The sequence below is a fragment of the Panthera uncia genome (assembly GCF_023721935.1).
Source record: "Panthera uncia isolate 11264 chromosome D3 unlocalized genomic scaffold, Puncia_PCG_1.0 HiC_scaffold_8, whole genome shotgun sequence".
NCBI lineage: Eukaryota > Metazoa > Chordata > Mammalia > Carnivora > Felidae > Panthera > Panthera uncia.
In genome coordinates, this window is record NW_026057586.1 from 80,332,238 (window position 1) to 80,352,245 (window position 20,008).

At 58.4% G+C, this 20,008-nt stretch overlaps 1 protein-coding gene and 1 long non-coding RNA gene across 3 annotated transcripts in view; one reads left to right on the top strand and one right to left on the bottom strand.

The window, feature by feature from the left end:
• RBM19 (RNA binding motif protein 19) overlaps positions 1–20,008 on the top strand; it is a 147,263-nt gene that overhangs the window by 24,226 nt on the left and 103,029 nt on the right. For both annotated transcript variants that reach the window (XM_049619290.1, XM_049619291.1), the window contains exons 14-19: positions 1,340–1,450; positions 3,452–3,652; positions 4,941–5,070; positions 13,434–13,606; positions 15,400–15,460; positions 18,840–18,919. In XM_049619290.1, coding sequence (XP_049475247.1) covers positions 1,340–1,450; positions 3,452–3,652; positions 4,941–5,070; positions 13,434–13,606; positions 15,400–15,460; positions 18,840–18,919 — 756 coding nt within the window. The remainder of the gene's footprint in view (positions 1–1,339; positions 1,451–3,451; positions 3,653–4,940; positions 5,071–13,433; positions 13,607–15,399; positions 15,461–18,839; positions 18,920–20,008) is intronic.
• On the bottom strand, positions 615–2,219 carry LOC125914156 (uncharacterized). Its single transcript, XR_007455228.1, has 2 exons — positions 2,165–2,219; positions 615–1,576 (listed from the first exon to the last, which is right to left on the bottom strand). It is a non-coding gene; the product is annotated as an uncharacterized LOC125914156 (long non-coding RNA).

Genomic DNA, 20,008 nt, shown 5'->3' on the forward strand with positions numbered 1-20,008 from the left:
TGAGATGGGAAAAGAGGAGTCCTCAGTCTCTGCCCCGCTTCCTGTCGAAGTCGAACCTAATTCCAGCTGACTCGTTCCACCCATCTCTCTAGCACCCTCAGATCACAGGCCTTCTTTAAAATGCACGTGTGTGGGGCGCCTGGGTGGCTCAGTCGGTTGAGCGGCCGACTTCGGCTCAGGTCCTGATCTCACGGTCCGTGAGTTTGAGCCCCGAGTCGGGCTCTGTGCTGACCGCTCAGAGCCTGGAGCCTGTTTCAGATTCTGTGTCTCCCTCTCTCTCTGACCCTCCCCCGTTCATGCTCTGTCTCTCTCTGTCTCAAAAATAAATGCACGTTAAAAAAAACTTAAAAAAATAAATAAATAAAACGCACGTGTGTGTAGTTACACCACGGCAGAGTCCACCTTAGGCAGAACCTCTGCGTGTGTTTTCCAGCCAGTCAGCAAAGGATTACAGGGGTTTCGGCCCATAAGCCCGTTGACCCGCTGTCATTTACTCCTGCCCAACACTCGAGGTCAGCACTGTCCATTAGAATGAGAACGTGTGCCCCACGTGCACTGGGAAACATCCTGGTGGCCGTGTTTCTTAAAAAGCAAAAAAGAACAGGCAAGGTTCGTGCTCGTAATCTGTTTCATTTAGTTCAGTGGAGCCGAAGCGTAGCCCCGATGTCATTTCAACCTCCTACACAGTATAAAAGACAACAAGATATTTTGCGTTCGAAACCCAGCACGTGTTTTTTTTTGCTCAGAGTGCTTCTTGATTCGCACGTGCCACACTGCAAGTGTTCAGTGGCTGGATGGGGCTCGGGGCCACCGTGTGGGGCGTAGGACGCGCACGGCCCGTTCAGATTCCACAGGCACCCCACGCAGAGAGTCCTGTTCTTCCAGAGCCTTCCGGAGGAGGAAGACTCTGACAAACAGGCGCAGCCTGTCCGTGATGGCTATGAAGAAGTTAAGCCGAGTAGGGGAGAGGGTGTGCGAGCGAGGGTAGGCTGGTCACCAAAGTGACATCTCAGCAGAAGTTTGATGGAAGGAGGGATTGTGGGGTAAGCGCCGTGCAGGCAGAGGTCAGCAAGTGCGGGAACCCCGAGGTGGGGGTAAGGTCGGCCTGCACGGCCACAGTGGAGGGTGAGGCATGAAGCCAGAGAGGTGGGCGCAGGGTCCTTGATTTACTGTGAAAGGCACAGAAGCCAGAGGCACAAATCGCTGTGGGTATGTGAGGGGCGTCGGCGGGGGGGGGCCCAGTCCCATCCGGCCGCCTCTTCAGGCTGTTGGGAGACAGGACGGCTGACTTGTCCCTTGCCCACCGGCTGACGGCCTCTTCCTTTCCCCTCTCCCGCAGGAGACCAAGGGCAGCGTGGCCGTGCGTGTGGCCCTAGGGGAGACCCAGCTCGTTCAAGAAGTACGGCGTTTTCTCCTGGACAACGGGGTCAGCCTGGACTCCTTCAGCCAGGTGGGTACCAGCTCGGCGAGTCACCAGCCACCGGGGAGCCGAGGGTGGAGTTTCAGATCCCGGTGAGCTGGCAGGTTTGAGGATCAGGCCTTTCAAGGATGATCAGTATTAACCCTTAAATTGTTTCTAAAGAAAAAAGTTTCACGTGGGCTCAGACGAGGGACCCGTTTGACTCGGATGGTGTCTCTTGGGGGCGGTGTGCAGGAGGACTGCCCTGTGACTCACGGCTTCTCCACCCAGATCGGAGGGGCCCCGAACAGCCCGTCCCCCACCCCCCACCCAGCACCTTACTAAAAGCACCTGCTATCTGGGGGTTTAGACCTTCCTTGGACCAGGTAGGTTACAGACCAGCACTTAAACATGGCTTATTCTCCACCACATAGGAGATTAGAGTAACGGATGGTCGAGTCTTAGCGGGCCCGCCGAGGCCCCCTCACACCCACCCCTCCGTCACAAGACACTGAGGCCCAGAGAGGGGGGCGGGGGACTCAGAGGTCACACAGTGAGCCTGTGGCAGGAGCTCAAGCTAAATCTCAGCTTCTGACTCCCAAACAGCACTCTCCTCAGCCGTCCAGGCCCTCAGGTTTACCGTAAGAGGGCAGCTGGGAAGGAAGGCTGCGTGGGTATGTCAAGTAAATACACTAATAGGTGACACGTAGTGGGACTGACCGCGGAGGTCATCTGCGTTTGTGTGTTATTGTTGGGGTCACTCACCTGACAAGCCAGGAAAGCAGCACTGGTTGCTCCCATCGTGACCCTTAGATGCGGGGGGAGCCACAGGCACAGAGAGGCCAAGCCACGTGTTCCGGGTCACAAAGCAAGTCAGGGTGGAGCCCCAGAGCCCACACCCCTAGCCATCATCCCCTGCGGCCGGAGTTGCACCTGAAGCCCACTGGGGTGCAGCCCTTCCCACCCACAGACGGCTTCCACCTCACCCATCTTAGTCCTTCCAGCAGCAGCGAGGCCTAGAGGATGGGCATGACCATTAGCTAGTCCATTTTGCAGATGAGAAAACAGAGGCCGGAGGGAAAGCAACTGACCCAAGGTTTCCAGTTAGATTTGTGGCCAAGCTGAGACTCATGCTCGGATACTCCAAATGCCCGGGGTTTTTCCATTATATCTTGGCTCTTTCCCGCCCTTCCTGTGTCGCTTTTCAGTACAGTAACCGCTGACATTTACAGAGTGCACGTGCTCTATGCACTTGGCTCGTATTAAGGCACATAATTAAGTCCGTCCCCGCAAGGGTCCCGTGGAACAAGTGCTGCGTCCTCAACGTTAGGTGAGGGGCTGAAGCGGGGTGCAGTACGTCTCTCGGGCTGGATGGCTAGTGTCTTCGTTTGGCTTCTCCCAAGAGCAGACGCTGACACAGGGTCAAGTGCATGTAGTTTACTGGGCAGTGCAGAAAATACTGGTGAGAAAGGTCAAGGGGGAGGGAGGTCAGCGTGGGGGGTGCTTATTACAGTAACTGCTGGTGCAGTGAGGGGGCTGAGCTTTATGGGGAAAGCTGCAGAGCTCATACCTCACACTTGTCCTGCCCAGGGGACGGGGGACGCGTGAACTCCTGAGAGCTGTAGGCTGCTCCCAGGGTGTTAACCCCTCGGCCCTTCCTGCCTGCCCCACGTGTGGTGTCTGGAGTTCCAGGAAAAAAGGCTCTCGGCCCTGAGATGCACGTCCTGGCCATTGGCAGTCTGGGCAGGAACGTTCTGGAAGGTCCAGAGAGAGCTGTGGTCAGGCATTGTCAGAATCTGCCACAGCTCAGGAGGGGAAGGGCTGAGATTTGACCCGGGCTCCAGAGCTGGAGCCCTCCTCCCATTCCAAAAAGCTGCCCCCTGGAGCGGCGTGCCCAAGAGAGTGGGGCCTCGGGGGCCCGCTCCCCAAGCACCTGGCACCTGAGACCGCAGAGGGGTACCTGGTGCAGAGCCAGCCACAGATCGGGGCTGGTGTTGGGCTGGGGGATTCTCCCGCCTGTTGCCCGACGTGTGTTCATTCCCTGCCCCACAGGCCGCAGCTGAGCGAAGCAAGACTGTAATTCTGGTGAAGAACCTCCCGGCGGGCACCCTGGCGGCCGAGCTGCAGGAGACCTTTGGCCGATTCGGCAGCCTGGGCCGAGTGCTGCTGCCCGAGGGCGGTGTCACTGCCATCGTGGAGTTCCTGGAGCCCCTGGAGGCCCGCAGGGCCTTCAGGCATCTGGCCTACTCCAAGGTAGGGCTGCCGGGGCCTGCTCAGGAGAGGGCGAGGGGGCCGACGGACCCGCAGGCAGGCTGGTGAGGCGCTGTCTGCAGACCAGCCCTCTCTGACGTGATCTGCCAGCTGCCCCAGCCCTGAGAACACCTCAGGGTGGGAGAATGTGAGAGGGGCGCCCTGAACATCCCCCAGAAACCTGGCCATGGCTCCTTGCCTGACTCTGGCTTTCCTTGGTTTTCCCCGGATGAATCGGGGCCATCGTTCCCAGAGCTTCGGGTATCTTGTACTCGTGATAAGTTAGAAGTCACTCCTGTAAGCGGCCTGTCCCCTGTTTTCTGGGTAAAGAGGAAGGAGCATTACATGTGCACACGCTTCTGTCATAGCGTGTTAGTTTCTTGCGGCTTCCGTTACAAATGGCCGCAAACGCAGTGGCTTAAAACAGCAGCACTGTATTGTCTCGCAGTCGTGGAGGCCAGAAGTCTGAATTCCAGTCGTCCTCGGGCCCTGTTCGCTCTGAGAGCACCCTCCGCTGCCTCTGCCAGAGGCTGGTGGCACCACGTGTCCCTTCACTCGTGGCCGTGTCCCCCCCAGCGTCTGCCTCCCTCTTCACGTGGCCTTCTTTCCCTCTGTCCCGGGTCTCCCTCTGCCTTTCTCTTACAAGGACACTTGTCATTGGGTTGAGGGCCCACCCCAGTAACCCGGATGCTCTCATCTCAAGATCTTCTACTTAAGTGATATCTGCAAAGATCTTTTTTCCAAATAAGGTCTCATTCACAGGTTCTGGGGCTTCGGATGTGGACTTACCTTTGTGGGGGTGTCACCCTTCAACCCGCTATGAGTAGCTTCTGTTTATCGGGCACTTTAGCGCCGCACAGACTATCTATCGGTGTCCGGTTCGTCCTTTCTTTAAAGGGAAAAACTCTGCGTGCACACACATTGCCCTGTGGTATTGGCAGCTGGGGGGGGGGGGGGGGCGGAGAACGTGGATTTCTGACGGTCCCGATCCACTGTGCTGTGCTTTATCACCGGTCCCCTTCCCTGGCCCACTCCCCTCCATTGCCCGGCCAGAGAAAACACGAGGAGACACAAACACGTCTGGTGACAGCAGACGCTGGGGCCTCTCCCCTGAGCCCCAGGCTGCAGCCAGGGGGCCCCAAGCTGCTCTCAGGGATCAGGCAGCACACAGGGCTCCAGGCCGTGCCTCTCCCTTTGCTCCGTTCCCCGGGGTGAGTCGTCCTTGCAGTCTGAGCCTCGGGCTCTTCCTCTGCAGAGGGAACTGAGCCCCTCCCCTGCCCCGTCTCTGCAGTGTCGCCACGTGCCCCTGTATCTGGAATGGGCTCCGGTGGGCGTCTTCTCCAGCTCCGCCCCGCAGAAGAAGGAACCCCGAGACCCCCCAGCAGGACCCGCGGAAGAGGGCGCGGCGGAACCGGAAACCTGTAAGAGCCGAGGCCGGGGTGCCCTGGGGGGGCGGGCCGGGGGGGGGGGGGGGGGGGGGTGGGTGCTGCCCTAGAGCGTGTCAGGTGTCTGGTAAAGTTGTTTGTTCGTCCTGGAAACCGGTGCGTCTCGGAAAACGTCCTTCGACAGGTAGAACGTAGAATTACAGGCGGACGAGAGTAGCCAGCTTTTCCGCTCGTCAGTTAAGGGTTGAGAAAAACTCCCAGAATCTACCAGCAGGGATTTGGAACAGAGCAGGTGAAAACGACCTTGTTGTATGCATCCACCAGGATGCCTGGCCAAGGAGGGCGACTCCAGGGGAGATAGATACGTCCTTAGAGTGGCATAGCGCCCCCTGGTCACGGACGGCTGCAAGGGCAGGGACGGCACCACTGGCACAGAGGCAGCACAGTTCTTTGTCGGACCGCTGTGCACCTTGCAAGGCATTTTGTGTCCCCAGACGCCACCCACTAAGTGTCAGGAGTGTCCCCAGTGCTCGTGACTTCCTGAAACACCACCTGCATCCCCTGGGTGTTCCCCAGATGCGCCCTAGGAGGGGAGAAGCACCCATGGGGCCGTGACCGCACCCTAGAATCAAAGACCTTGAGAAAAGTTTTGAAAAGGACCGGGGGTCCTGTTATCCACGTGTTGGGACTTTGCTCACCAGCAGCGTCCGCTTTCATACCTATCCCCTGTAGGGTTACCTGTTTATTAAAATAAGAATTGAAAAAATAAGTCTCCCATCGGCCCTCTCCATCATCCTCAGAAAGGCTGTTTCACAGCAGAAACGGGGCGAGCGGAGTTCTCGTTGAAGAACGCTCCTTTATGGGCATCCGGGTGGCTCAGTCGGTTAAGCGTCCGACTTTGGCTCAGGTCACCGTCTCATAGTTCAAGCGTTCGAGCCCCGAGTCGGGCTCTGTGCTGACGGCTCAGAGCCTGGAGCCTGCTTCGCATTCTGTGTTTTCCTCTCTCTCTACCCCTCCCCTGCTCCCACGCTGTCTCTCTCTCCCCCTCAAAATAAACAAACATTAGAAAAATTTTTTTAAAAATTGCATTTAAAGAATGGTCCTTTAATTGATTAGAGCTCACAGTCCATACCTGCCCCCACGCCCCCCCCACCCCCCGGCCCCCGACGCCAGGCTGGCTGCATTTGTCACGTCCTCGTGAGTCAGCAGAGCCTTCTTCAGGACTAGCCCAGTCAGCACACGGCACTCGGAGCCACTGGTGTGGTGTCTCTGTTCCGATCAGGAAGGGCCATTCTTCAGTCTCTGTGTTTCGAGGCTCCGGGAGCCTGCCTCCCTGGTCAGCAGGGTTACTGATTGTTGGTGTGAACCTTCCAAAGCCCTTCCCTACCCCCTGTTGGTGAGTTTGTTTTGTCCACACATTGGATTAGGGTTCCCTTCAAAACCTGCTTCCGTCTCCATCAGAAACGATTCTTGTAATGTAGTCATGTTTTTTTTTGTTTTATTTATTTTTTTATGTTTATTTTTGAGAGAGAGAGAGAGAGAGAGAGACAGTGCAAGCAGGGGAGGAGCAGAGAGAGAGGGAGACCCAGAATCTGAAGCAGGCTCCAGACTCTCAGCTGTCAGCACAGCTGACGCGGGGCTCGAACCCACGAACCGTGAGATCGTGACCTGAGCCAAAGTCAGATGCTCAACCAACGGAGCCACCCAGGCGCCCCAGTGACGTAGTCATGTTTCATACCCAATGAGCCACCACCCTAAAATCATCAGCGGCCTTAGAGTTCACTTGCTAAACCCGAACCTGACTGATATTTTTTGGCCACAGCGAGCCCTCCTTTCAAGCTCGCTGATTTGCCGGAAGCAAAGGACCCTTTCCTACCTGCTTGGCAGGACCACCGAGGCTGGTGCCTCCCTCGGTGACCACTGCCACGTGGCCACACTTGTTTGCGTGTTTCCTGGCATGGCCCTCCGTCCACTCGGCTCTTCTAACGCTCATTTCATTCATCGGTTTTTCTTGTTGAATATCCATCTCTGGCACACGGCGAGCCACGAGGGCAAGGCACAGCTGTCTTGTGCCCTGCTGGGGACCCCGCGCCCTGTGAGGCCCCAGGCCTAGACTGGCGCTGTTGACCGTGTGTGGATGGAGTGAATGGTGCCCGAAGAAGGGTTTCTGCACCTCTGTCTGGGCCCGTGAAAGGTGGGGGCTGCTCCCCCTGGCCTTTGTGTCCCAAGCCTCTGGCACCCAGTGGGAGCTTGGGGACGGACGGTTTGTCGTCCGGTGACAGCCCCGCGTCAGAGCGGAAAGGGACGGTCACGGCTCCCGCCGTGTGGACCGATTGAAGCCCACCCCATGAGCTACCCTCTGCTGTGTTCTAACCCTCTCCCGCTTCCTGGGGTTGTGCCGTGGACGGGCTCATTTCCTTGCCGTCCATCTGTTTGCCTTCCCCGTTAGCAAGTCCATTCCGCAAGGCAGCTGCCTTGTCCGCTGGCTGCCCGGTGGGACAGCGGTGCGGGTGAGTCCACGGGCGACTGCTCCGTGCCGGGCCCTGCGCTGAGCACTTTGGTGCTTCCGTGCGCAGCGCAGAGCTCCTGGGGAATCTCCGTCTTCCTTGTCGGCCCCTCTCAGCCCTGCGGCCGAGCGAGCCGCCGTCCTCTGATGCTCAGTTTCTGCATCTGTAAAATGGGCATGATGACCGTCCCGACCTCGCGGGGCTCTGGGGAGATTATGGTAGATCACCGTCCCTCCGCCTCCGTTGTTCATTCAGCAGCCGAAGCCGGAGCGGATGGCCTGTCATTTCAGCTGCGGGCACCGGCTTCTGCTGAGCGGGGCTGAGCGGGGCTGACCCCAGTGGGTGCGACACAGACCCTCTTGCCCAGAAGAGGCCCGAGGGGCACAGACAGGGCTGTTGGGGGGCGGCCGAGGTGTCACACTAGCAGTACGAGCGGGCCCCGTGTGCAGAAGCATTCTGGAACTCACCGCGCGGGGGCTCCTCCGAGGCGTCGAACCCCAGTCTGCCCCGCTGCACCCCGCTTTCCGGGGCCTGTGTGGCCGTGTTGAGAGCATCCCAGGCAGACTCCGGCCCGGCAGGCCCTGCCTCTCGGGGCTGACAAGACTCACACAAAGGAGGCCACGGAGCCCGGTGGCAGGCCCGATTTCAGATACGAAGCTGTGCGTGTCTGGACCGATTTCGGGCCCTGCCGTGTCCCCCGTTACTAGGTGAATTCCCACAGAGCTCACCTCCTGTGCCTCCGTTTGCCCTTTCTGTTCCTTTCCTTACACGAATCGCATCCATGACCCTCTTCCCAGCCTCCTGTGCTCTTTTTTCACATGCTCCTCCCCCACACTCGCCCGGGCCTCCACCTTGTTCCTGAAGCTTCCCCGACCCCCGTCCCCGTTGCGTGGGGACTCAGCCGCCCCCAAGCCCTAGATTTTCTCAGGCTCCAAAGGAAGGGAGCGGGGAGGGGAGTGGACGGAGCTTTTTTTTTTTTTTTTTTTTTTTTTTTCCCCAACCCCTCCTTCCTTTCTGCAAAGCCCTCCGTTCTCTGTACCGGTCTCCAGGGAGGGGGACAGTGTGTTTTATCTCCCCACAACCAAGACCCTCACCTCCAGATAAAGGGCTCAGAGTCGGGGGAGGTCCTGAAAAGCTGCTTGCAACTGATAACAGTCTCTGCTGTCAGCCTTCAGCGCCCAGAGCTGGGAAGGGAGGGGGGGGAGCCACGGTAAATTCTGAGGCCTGATTATAATAAAGCCCCATGTGGCGATGCGTGACTGCGTTTTATTGTGCTAACTACAGATGGAAGCACATTCTCCCCTGCCTGTCCCAGCCCCCTCCAGCCCACCTTGCTTTTAAATCCTTACCCCCTCCCCCTCCACGCGCACCCCCACCCTCTGGCCCAGCCCTGCTTCCTTTCTTGCTTTCCTCTTTCTCTGGTTCCTGGTGATTTTGTTGGCAAACATCTGTTTGAGTTTCGCAGTATCTCGTTTTTCCTTCTCGTCTTTGTCTCCCCAGTCTGGCCCGGAGCAGAAGTGCTTTTTTCAGAAACGACCTTTGGCTTCTCGGCCATGGCACCCGGCGTCTCGATGCAGGCACGGGCCCCGGCAGGGCCTGGCCTGGCCGCTCGGGGAGCGGGAGCCCTTCTCAGGGACGTGGCCAGCGGGGATGTAGTTCCCCAGACTCCGAACTGTGGCGCAGGCAGCCCGCCCTGCAGGGAGGGAGCTGTGGGGTCCCTGCAGCCACTGTCTTTCTCTCTTGGCTGCAGGCCTCAGGGTTAGGGGCCTATGACATTTCCCCCCAGATTTGTCATCAAGGCCTTGCCGGGCAGTGTGTGCAGTGTGGGCGTTTGGGGTGATGTTAAGACCGATGAGACTGTTCTAGATCACCATAGGCCCAAGCACTGTTCCTACAGGCCTCGTGATCATCTTCTGAGTGGGCCTTCTTGTAGTCATTCCCTGCTTTAGATCGCAAGAAGGAAGCACAGAGATGTTTAGTGACTTACGTGAGGTCGCAGCACCGGAGAGAGCCGGATGCTCCCAGAGCTGCGGCCCCGAGGTCTGTGCCCTGTTCCTCTCAGTCATACTAAGTGTCATTTGCAGGGCACCACCTGCGTTCCAGGCACATGCCAAGTGCTGGACATACTCATCATCCGCAGATATTTTTGGAGCATCTGCTCCGGGCCCAGCATCGGGGACATAGTGGTGACTGAGTCAGACGTGGTCGCATCCTCAAGGAGCTCCCCTGATAGCTGGGGACATAGAGAAGTACTCAGATAAGGTGATTTCTTGATGGAGTAAGGGCTTTGAGTCGAGGAGCCCAGGGGAACGTGTTGGCACGTGGCCAGGCCTGGGCTGGAGACCCCTGGAGCTGGAGTGGACAGGAAGTGCTCTGAGGGGAGGACACTGAGCTGAGACCTGACGAGAAGCCAGGCCTGGAGAGACAAGACAGGAGCACAACAGGCCGAGGGGACTGCAAGTGCAAAGGCCCTGTGGTAGGGCTGGGTTTGGCAGGCTTCGCGCCAGAACAGAGGCCAGTGCAGCTGGAGTGGGTGAGAGGGGACAGACAAGGTGGGACGTGCTGGGGAGACCATCAAGGAGGCTACTCAGTCATCCAGACGAGAGGCAACGATGCCTGGGACCAGAGACCCTGTGTGTGGGTGGAGTAGTGGCCACTGGTATTTCCAGACGACTCAGCAGAGTGCAGGTGTGTGTGTGTGTGTGTGTGTGTGTGTGTGTGCACACGTGTGCACGTTTAACTCCGTGTTCCAGATTGAGGATGCTGAGGGGGTGGTCACGCCAGCCACACAGGGCCACACCCGTAGCGCCTGGCATCACCAGAACTCTGACCTGGGTCACTCATTCCTAAGGCCTGTGTGCTTTTCACAGCTCGGTGCTTCCTGGCTCGCCTGTGGGCCCCCTTCTCGATTTTTCCAGGCCCCCCCCCATTTTCAGCAGATCTCAAGACTGGTGCCCTTGTCTCGTTAGTTGTCCCAGCATCCCCGGGGCAGCGAGCGGTGCAGGCAGGTGGCTGCTGGAGACACAAAGGTTTAGAGAAGGAACAGACACTTCTGTGCTGTTGGAGAACGGACGGGCCACGTTTAATCACGCCTTTCATCTGAAGCCGGGCGTTCTTCCCGGACGTCGGGGGTCAGGGCCGTTGGTCAGCCCCACGGTCCCCTCGGTCTTCCACTCCCCGTGGCCGGGCTCCGCCTGCTGTTCCTGGGGTGCCAGCCCTAACCGTAAGTGCAGCTCTGCCCTCCCTCAACCCGAGCATCACAGCTCCTGCCCCTGCCCCTTGTCGCCGCTCTTTGACGCCACTGCCACCCCCACCGCTGTTTCCTCTGTAAAAAGAGTGTCCGTAGCCTTCCGTGAGCCTCTCTCCCAGCCTGAGGGTCCCTAAGATTTCGGGTTCAGGTGCAGCAGCCGCCAGCATTTTCACGGGCCGCCCACGGGGCATCGAGCCCAGCGCCTGGTGCGTGGCGGGGGGGGGGGGGTCTCATCGGCCTGCCTTCGCCCCTGCTTTTATCTCCAAGATGGGGAGTGCAAGGAGAGCCAGCGGGGTGGAAATGTCATTCCCAGCGGAAGGTCGTGGTTTGCGTTCCCATCGAAGCTCTCGTGCAGAACCTGAGGGCTCGGCCTCTTTGCATAGCTTTGCTGCCCCGTCATTAGCAACACTTTGTCCACCCTGCTCTGCTTTGAACGCGCGGCCACACCACCGAGTCCCCTGCTGGGTAAACTGTGTTTGTTTCCGGGTAGGGGAGGAGCCTTTGGGTTGATGTCTTCTTTTTTGTCCTGGAGTGAGGGTCTGGGTTCTGGGTTCACCTCCGAGGGAGTGGGAGGGGCAGAGGCTGCCTGTTCAATTGATGTTAAACAGACAACATCCTCACCGCCTCCCGTTACCATCGGGGCTTGAAAGGGTTGTTTTATGACAAAGCGGTTGAAGCTTAATTAGGACCCGCGGGCCTTAAGCTCGGCCCAGAAGGGGCAGGGGAGACAGACGGGAGACAGTGTGGGTACTTGGCATGAGAGCGAGGGGATGGGTTTGAACCCCAAGGAGCTTGGACTGTTTGAGTGCAGGTGTGCGGGAGGAGAGGGCTGTGTCGGTCAGCCTGGAGGCAGCACGCGCAGCGGCCTCCCTGGGGCCTGTGCCGGGATTGGCTCTGTGCACAGGGACGGGCCACCTGCTCAGAACCTCCCGGGAGCGAGGGCGCAGTCTCATGACTGCTCTGAGGGACCTGCGGGATGGGGTTCAGTCTCCCCAGGAAATTGCCCCAAGGAGGAGGTCCAGAAGCTTGTAGGCGGAGGTGGGATGTGGCCCTGTACCCTGATCGCGTGACTCGGGGAGGTTGGACCGACCCGGACACATTTCCTCATAGCAGGACTTCTCAGAGGTCACAGTGCTGTTCTCGGTCTTCCGAGGCTTCTGTCACCCCTGGGCGACCCTGAGCTGCGGCCACACATACCCGCCTGCTCATGCACAACCTCGTGTCTGCTCTTCCCTCTTCCTGAAATGCTGTTCCTTCTGAGTAGGCGTGGCAAGAGGGCTGGGGGGACGGAAACGACAGCCCTCTGTGATCCCGGGCTCCAGAAACACCCCGGAGCACATCCTGTGTCCCCTTCCAGCATCGCCTCCCTGTGTGTGCGCCCCGGAAATTGCGTGGACGGAACGTGATTGGGCTTAGACTGTTTACTGTTTCGTATCTTAATCTCTCTCATAATTTTTGTATCATAAGCATCGTTCTGTGTCATTACACATTCTTTGCAAACATCATTTTTTTATTTTTCTTTAATTTTTTTTTAATGTTTATTTATTTTTGAAGGAGAGAGAGACAGAGCGTGAGCAGGGGAGGGGCAGAGAGCGAGGGAGACACAGAGCTGGAAGCAGGGTCCAGGCCCCGAGCTGTCAGCACAGAGCCCGACGCGGGGCTCGAACCCACAAGCTGTGAGATCATGACCTGAGCTGAAGTCGGAGGCTTAACTGACTGAGCCACCCAGGCGCCCCTGCAAACATTATTTTTAATGAGCACATATCATCCCAGCCTTTGGTAGCACTGTTCCTAGGGTCCTATTTATCAGTACTTAGTAGTTTTTGTCTCTTTTTTTTTTTTTTTTTTTTTTTTAATTTTTCGATGTTGGGTATAACTCTGAACTTGTTGCAGTAGATGAGGCATGGCTCCCCGAAGTTCTGTATATTGGGAATTTTAATTGAACGTAACATCTCTTAGGTTCGTGGGGTATGTAGAGGGTTCTAACTTTTGCTCCCATTCTGTATTCTGTCATTTTTCCGGAAGTTTTGAGTCGTGTTTCAGTTTGAGAACTCGGCCGCGTGTTGTTTTGAGGTTTGTGGTTCAGTGAAACAGCTCACGCAGCAGTTTATTTGGAAGTTTAGATTGACACGGCTTAGTCCAAGGCTCAGGCTTCTGGTCTGTGTCTCGTATTCCTTTTTTCTTTAAATTTGTATTTAAGCGTATCTATTTTGAAAGAGAGAGAGAGAGAGAGTGCAAACGGGGAAAGGGCAGAGGGAGGGAGAGCGAGCATCCCAAGCAGGCTCCACGCTGCCAGCGCAGAGCAGAGCCCGACGCAGGGCTCGAACTCATGAACTATGCGATCGTGACCCGAGCTGAAGTCAAGAGTCAGACGCACAACTGGCCGAGCATCCGGCCGGGCATCCCAGTGCCCCGCCAGAGGCAGGATGCAGGACAGCCTCACCCCTTCCCCGTCTTCCCCCAGCCCCCTAAGAGTTGCTGGAACCCAGCGCGAGCTAGGAATCGGGGCCCCTTCCTGATGCCTCCCAGAGGCAGAACCCCTCTGATCTAGCACGTTCCGTGCTTTCGGCCCCGGGGCTTAGACATTTAAGGGATTTCACATTTAACGAATTTGTGTTTTTTGCGGGGGCGGCGGGACCCAGTGCCAGACAACGAGACCCCGGAAGGTGAAAAGCCAACAGAGAGAGGAGCTGAGGAGGCTCCAGCGAAAGAGGAAGAAGAGGAGGAGGAGGAGGAGGAGGAGGAGAGCCCCCCCGGGTGTACCCTGTTTATTAAAAATCTCAACTTCGCCACGACCGAGGAGACCCTGAAGGAAGTGAGTGATGGCTACAAACGGGGCGGGGGTCGTGGGCCCGGGAGGCCGTCCGCCGACGAGCCGCCCAGGTTGGTTCCGCCTGTGCGCGTGGCTCGTGCTGGTACGGAGTTGGACAACCAGCAGCCGGCCACTTGACGTGCCTGTGGGGCTGTCCCGTGGACCCCTCACCAGGGGACCTGAGCAGTGGCCAGACCAGCCGAGGGGCCGGGAGGGACACCCCCCTATACGGAAGGGGCTAGCAGCCCCCCGCCCCGGTTTTCTCTGGGGGGCTAACTACCCAAAGGCAAACGTTAGCACCACCTCCTTGCCTGACGGGAGCATGCGGGAGTCACAGGAATGAATGAGGGACAGTCCCGCCCGGAACCCCTGGTTGGGGTGTGGGTTCTGCATTCTTGGGAGGGAGGCAGAGGGTGAAAAGATGGGCATCTCCAAGCAGGTGTTTGGGAAACACCAAGCGGGGCCTGCCCTGAATGGGGTTGGGGGGCCTTCGGAAGGAATCGGCCAGAGACAAGCAAGTGGGGCCTCCAGTTCCAAAAGGTTAGGGTCTGCAAGCTCCCCCCACGGGTCTGAGAACCGCTTACGGGAACACTCTCAGGTTCTGTGACCTGGGTTTGGCTCATTTTTTTTTTTAACTGCATAAATCATTGATGATCAGCAGTGACTATGATTGATTCTGGAAAAAAAAAAAAAAGACCATAAGGATCGAACTAACTGACTTCTAAAAGTTCTTTTGAGTTCCAAGATTCCACAGATACATTCAAGAGGGGGGACGACGGTGTCCACTGAGTCCCAGAGGCGGGAAGGTGGCTGCTGGGTGGAAAGGAGGCCAGCCTGCATCTGGAGGGAGAAACTGGGAGACCGGGAAACTCGTCTCCTCTCTGGGGGAGACGAGGTCAGAGCCTCCACTCCGAGGCCATCTGGCCAAGGCTCTGTGATGTGGCCGTCCTCTTGCCAGTTAGAAGGGTGGCCACGGCAGAGGGCCCCGGGCTGACACAGCAGCCTCTCCAGGGCAAAGATTGACCAGACCGAGCAACTAGAAACCCAGCCTTGGGCTTTGCACTGGCCGCTCCCGAGCCTGTTGTGGTTCGGTGTGAGTTTGCTTTTGTGAAGAGGCACGCACCAGCCGTGACGCTCGCTGCGAATAGGGCAGTGCGGCTTGCGGTCTGTGTTTCGTGTCCGGTCTGCCGGCTCTCCCGGGTCCGGGACGGGACTGTCATCGGGAATCGATTTTCCCCGGAAGACGCACCCAAGCTTCAGACTTAGGCGCGTCCTCAAGAAGTGAGGACTTCTGGAACGGGAAGTCCCGGCCAAGGCGATGCAGTCCAGGTTCCTCCCGGATGGGTGCGAGGACTGGGCTCCAGCCGGTTCACAGTCCCAGGGCCACCAGCCCATTGGAGGCGCTGTCAGAAACAGTATGCAGCCCGCAGGGCTCCCCTCGTGTTGCCCCGAGTTACGGGTCAGAACGCCTGGACGTGGATCCCGGTGTTAACGGCGCAACCCTGGCGAGCCCTTTGGGCTCTCTGTGCCTCAGTTTCCCTATCTGTAAAATGGGGATGTCGGGAGAATCTTCCCGCGGAGTTGTTTTAGAGATCTGCTTGGGACAAGCGAGATCATCCGAGTGCCTGACGCTTGGATTAAGAGAGTCCGTAAATGTCTGCCCCTTAAGCACAAGCCGGGCAGGAATCACAGCCCTCTTGGGGCCCGTGGTCACATACGTGGCCTCCGTCTTTCAAGACGTGCCTGCGCTGGTTGCAGGATTAGCTGCTGATACACGTTGACGTTCCTTTTTCCAGGTGTTTTCCAGAGTGGGAATGGTGAAGAGCTGCTCTGTTTCCAAGAAGAAGAACAAAACAGGTATTCTTTACGAAACCGCACCCGGAAAGGATGATTCCAGAAGAACCCGGCGCTTTGGGTGGAGGGGCAGGGATACCGCCCGCTCTTCTGGTCCGAAGTGTTGCCCCCCTCAGACTCCCAGCGTCCCGCCTAAAATGGGCCCTCCTTCTCTGTCCCGGGAGACTCCCAGCGTCCCGTGGGGGCAGCCGTGCCCGTCAGGCTCTTTGCCTCCTTGGACTGGCCCGTGGTCTCACGGCATTTGATGGGCCACCAGGGTTGCCGCTGTCCAGTAGCGGAAGCCTCTCCCTCCTCCCAGGACCTCTGGGCTCCGGAAGTTTCATAGAGAATAGCAGGAAGGAGGCCAGGCTTGGGCTTTCCCTCTTTGCTTCCAGAAGAAACAACCGAGACGTAGAACCTGTGGACCATTGACCATGCTACCCCCCGGCCTGTGGGTGTCTGTGCCTTGCAGACAACCCTCATCTCCCCGTTAGGCCTCAGCTGTTGGCTCGGGCCCTTGCTCCCCGCTTGTCCCTTCTCCAGCACCGGCTTCCTGCGTGTGACGGACAGGCCACACGTCCTTCCTTTTGCCCAGCCGTTCGGTCCCCTCCCTTCCGTCGGGCAAGAGTTACAGGGACGCCACCTGAGTCAGTCAGAGCCGTGACCTGAGACACAGATGAGCCGGTGGGGCACAGCGTAGGGTGACGAGGGGCCGGGTCCCAGCACTGGCGTCTGCACGTCAGCGTGAGGCTGGCGGGTGGGGACGGCGGTGGCCAGCCGGAGCAGGCGCACAGAGGAAGGAGGCCGGAGGGGCTGCTGCCACAGGGCACCGTCCCTGCGTGTCTTAAGGGAGACACAAGAGATGCCCTTAGAAAGGCAGGCCAGCCCCGGGTCGCAGGATGGCTCTTGGGCCCTGCAGAGGCGTCTGGGCTTTTCCCCGGAAGCGGGGCAAGCCACGGCAGGGAGGTTTGAAGCAGACACGTGGCACAGACGTTCGGGAGGTGCTTGTGTTCACCTGCCATCACGGAGCGCCACGAACGAGGGGGCTGCAGCGACATGAGTTTGCCGTCCCGCGGTTCTGGAGGCCAGAAGTCCAAAGTCGAGGTTTCGGCGGAGTGGTTCCTCGTGAGGGAAGAGCCTGCTGCGGCCTTCCCCCACGGCTTGTAGGCGGTGGTCTTCATGCTCACGGGGGGCTCCCTTTGTCCGAGCCTGTCCTGTGTCCAGATGCCTCCCCTTTTGAAAGGGTACCAGTCGTGCTGGGTGCCCTCACGCCACCATTTTTCACTTGATCGTCTCCGTAAAAGAGCCTTTCTCCAAATAAGGTCGCATTCTGAGATGCCGGGGCTTAGGCTTTCCACACAGGAATTGAGGGGGGGACCCAGTTCAGACCGTAACAACCCCTTCCCCAGGGACCGCGGGGCTAGTCTGGGACGTAAGAAAGGCAGCTAAGCACCAAGTAAGTGATTCGAAGGTTCGGTTTGCCCCGGCTTCGGGAAAGGAGGCGACCCCTGACTTCCAGGCCGGGAGCGGGGCCAGGAGAGCTGCCCCCCGCTGTGCCCGTGGGTCACGGTGTCGCCGTGCCGCTCTCCGCGGTCAGCCATGGTGGAGCCCGCCTCCACGTTCGCCCCTCAGGAGCACTGTGGAGCATATGTTGGAAATAGTTACCTGATCCGTCCGTGTTGCGGGCACCTCTCACGACCCGCACTTAAGAGCCCGTGTTGGAGAGCCCTGCTCGACGGGGCTCATCCATCCATCACCGTGTGCGGGAACTCGACCGCCTGTGTGCCAGGGAGGGGGCCGCAGGAGGCCGTGGAAAGCACCCTCAGCAGGTTGTCGAGGAGACATTTGTAAGGACGGGGCCAGATGCGATGGTGAGGGCTGAGCAGAAGGGACCCACGGGGGATGTTGAGGCAGAGGGGAGCGTCAAGCGGAAGAACCCCGTGAGCCCCAAGGGCCGTGGGGAGGGAGTGGCGTCACCCATCACAGAAGCCGCCAGCACGGCCAGAACCATGCCGAGGCGGGGAGGTTGGGGGGCGCGTGGGAGGAAGCTGGACCCCCAACTTTTTCTTCTCCACCTGCCAGTCTCAGATCGGGGCTTCCCGTTGGCTTCACCCCACAGGAAACCAGAAGGTCAGGGAGCCCAGGTGGTGCAGCCTGTGGAGGTCAGGCTCCCAGGGTAGGAGCCGGGCAGAGAGTGGGTCCGCTCAACGTCAGGGATCGGGTGACGGACTTGACTGTTAGTAGTTGCCTTTCACACGCTCCTCCGCGCCCTCCAAAATATCCCATGTGCACAGACCCCACAGACCGCCCTCGGCCTGGAGTCTCCCAGGGAGAGCTTTCCGGTGTCTGAGGTTGTCACAGGGTGGCCCTGGCTGGCAGCCAACAGCCCGCTGGGGCAGAGACTCCCTTCTGTGGCCCACAGAGCCGTGTTTGGACAACGCACGGGGTTTCCTGCTGCACGGGGGCCCCATTTGATAGCACGTGGCTGTGAATGGAAACACGGGCAAGCAGTGCCCCGGGAGGGGCTCGGGTCTCACAAACCGCACGGTAGATGCGAAGAAGGGACTGTTGTGTGGGTCGAAGGGGACGAATCTCGATCCTCATTTGGACCCGTCAAATTCGAGCCAGTCCTCTGAGCTCCACTGTGAAAAAATGAATATACCTGCATGACATGCAGGGGAGGAGGCACGTGTCCCATTCTGTGACATAGGGCAGGATGTAATTAGACACACGCCCTGTAAAATCTCTCCCCCCGCCGTCCCCGTGATACATAGGTACGTAATGCGCACGCATCTAAAGTCAGGAAGCAAACGTCCCCGATGCTTTTGAGCTCTGCCTCGCTCTCTGAATGCTTGCGCCCCACTACCTAGAAGTGGGGGGCCAGATAGGTTCAAAGAATTCAGCCGCTCTCCCTGTCCGAACTTGGTATCTGAAGCCCAGGACCAGCTGTCGTCGGATGGTCAGAAACACCCGTAAAGACTTAAGCCTCTGGTGCCTTTGACTTTCATGCGTATATCCGTCGCGTGCATTGTCTGTGGAAGCAGGGGACTGCCTAGGTAGGGACTGTGCAGCTTGTCACAGCGATGGTCATCCCTGTTCGTTCCTGCTCCCTCCCAAAGGCGGAATTCTATTAGGAAGTTAATTATCATGCCAATCATCTCTTAATTAATAGTCAGCTGGGCCTCAGGTGATGGCTATATAACTTCGTTGGCTGGTTCTTCAAGATGACTGGTAATAAATGGGACACCAGGAGCGAAAATCTTTTGGGGAACGAAATGGGGTATGAGGAAGGGAGCAAAGAGGGGACGTCTAGGGGTCCGCCGGAGCCCCTGCCCTTGGGTTCGCGCTCATTCTTCGCCTTTCTGCTCCCCCTACCTCACCTCTCTTTCTGACTCTCCTTTAGGAGAGCTGCTCTCCATGGGATTTGGGTTCGTGGAATACAGGAAGCCAGAGCAGGCCCAGAAGGCTCTCAAGCAGCTCCAGGTAAGGGTGGGGATTTCAGCTGAGATCCATGGAGGTGCTTGGTAGGTGGGGGGGGGGGGGGGGGGGGGGGGGGGGGGGGGGGGGGGGGGGGCGGGGAGGGTGGAGGGCGGGGGTCCGGCCTGTCAACACTCCTGAAGTTAGCGGGAATGTGGGTAAGTCCACATTTTCTTGGGTCCCTCGCTTCCTCCAGTTCTCCAGGGCACCGTGACCCAAGAAAAATTAAGAATCTTCTTCAGCGCTCTGTAGTCATGATAGTGCATTCACGAATCCACAGCTCTGTGCCAGATCTGGAGGCGGCTGGCGGAGCGGATCTCTGAATAAATACGCAAGACCAGGTCACGAGAAGTGCTTGGATGGAAATAAAGCAGGCATCGTGATGGGCAGAGAGGGTTACTTTACATTGTGTGAGGGAGGCCTCTCTGAGGAGGTGACCATGGAGCTGGTCGCTAATTGACAAGAAGGAGTCAGCTACACAAAGATCTAGAGGGGAAGCAGTCTAGGAGGAATACACAGCATGTGCAAAGGGTCTGAGGCAGGGACTCTGAGGTAGGAATGAGCTTAGTATGTTTGAGAGGCAGAAAGAGGCCATTGTGGCTGGAGGAGGTGTGGAGTGGACGGTGTGTGGGCCCAGATCTTGTCAGCCTTTTAAGGACCGTGGAGTCCGGTGTAAAGGCAGTGAGATTCTGTCGGAAGGCTTGGAGCACTTTGGGGAAGGGACTGGTTTATGCTTCTGGACGGTCTCCCCCGCTGCTGTGCAGAGAGTGGATGACAGTGGGGCAGGTGAGAAACCACGGAGTCGTCCGGGCAGGAAAGGGTGTTGGCCTGGGTCGGGGCGGAGGCAGGGAAGATGAGGACAAGGGGACTAGACTCCGAGGTGTTAGGACAGGGACTCCACACAGAACGGGACCTCCTGCTGGGCCCGAAGTGCAGGATCAGATCAGGGCGCCTGGAGCAGGAGGGGAGCTGAGCTGGGACTGCAGGGAGCGGCACTGCCTGGGATGGGCTCCTCCCCCGTGAGGCAGGCCTCTGCCCGAGACTGCGTCCTCCACACTCTTCCCCGATGCCGCACATCCCAGGCCCTTTGGTGGC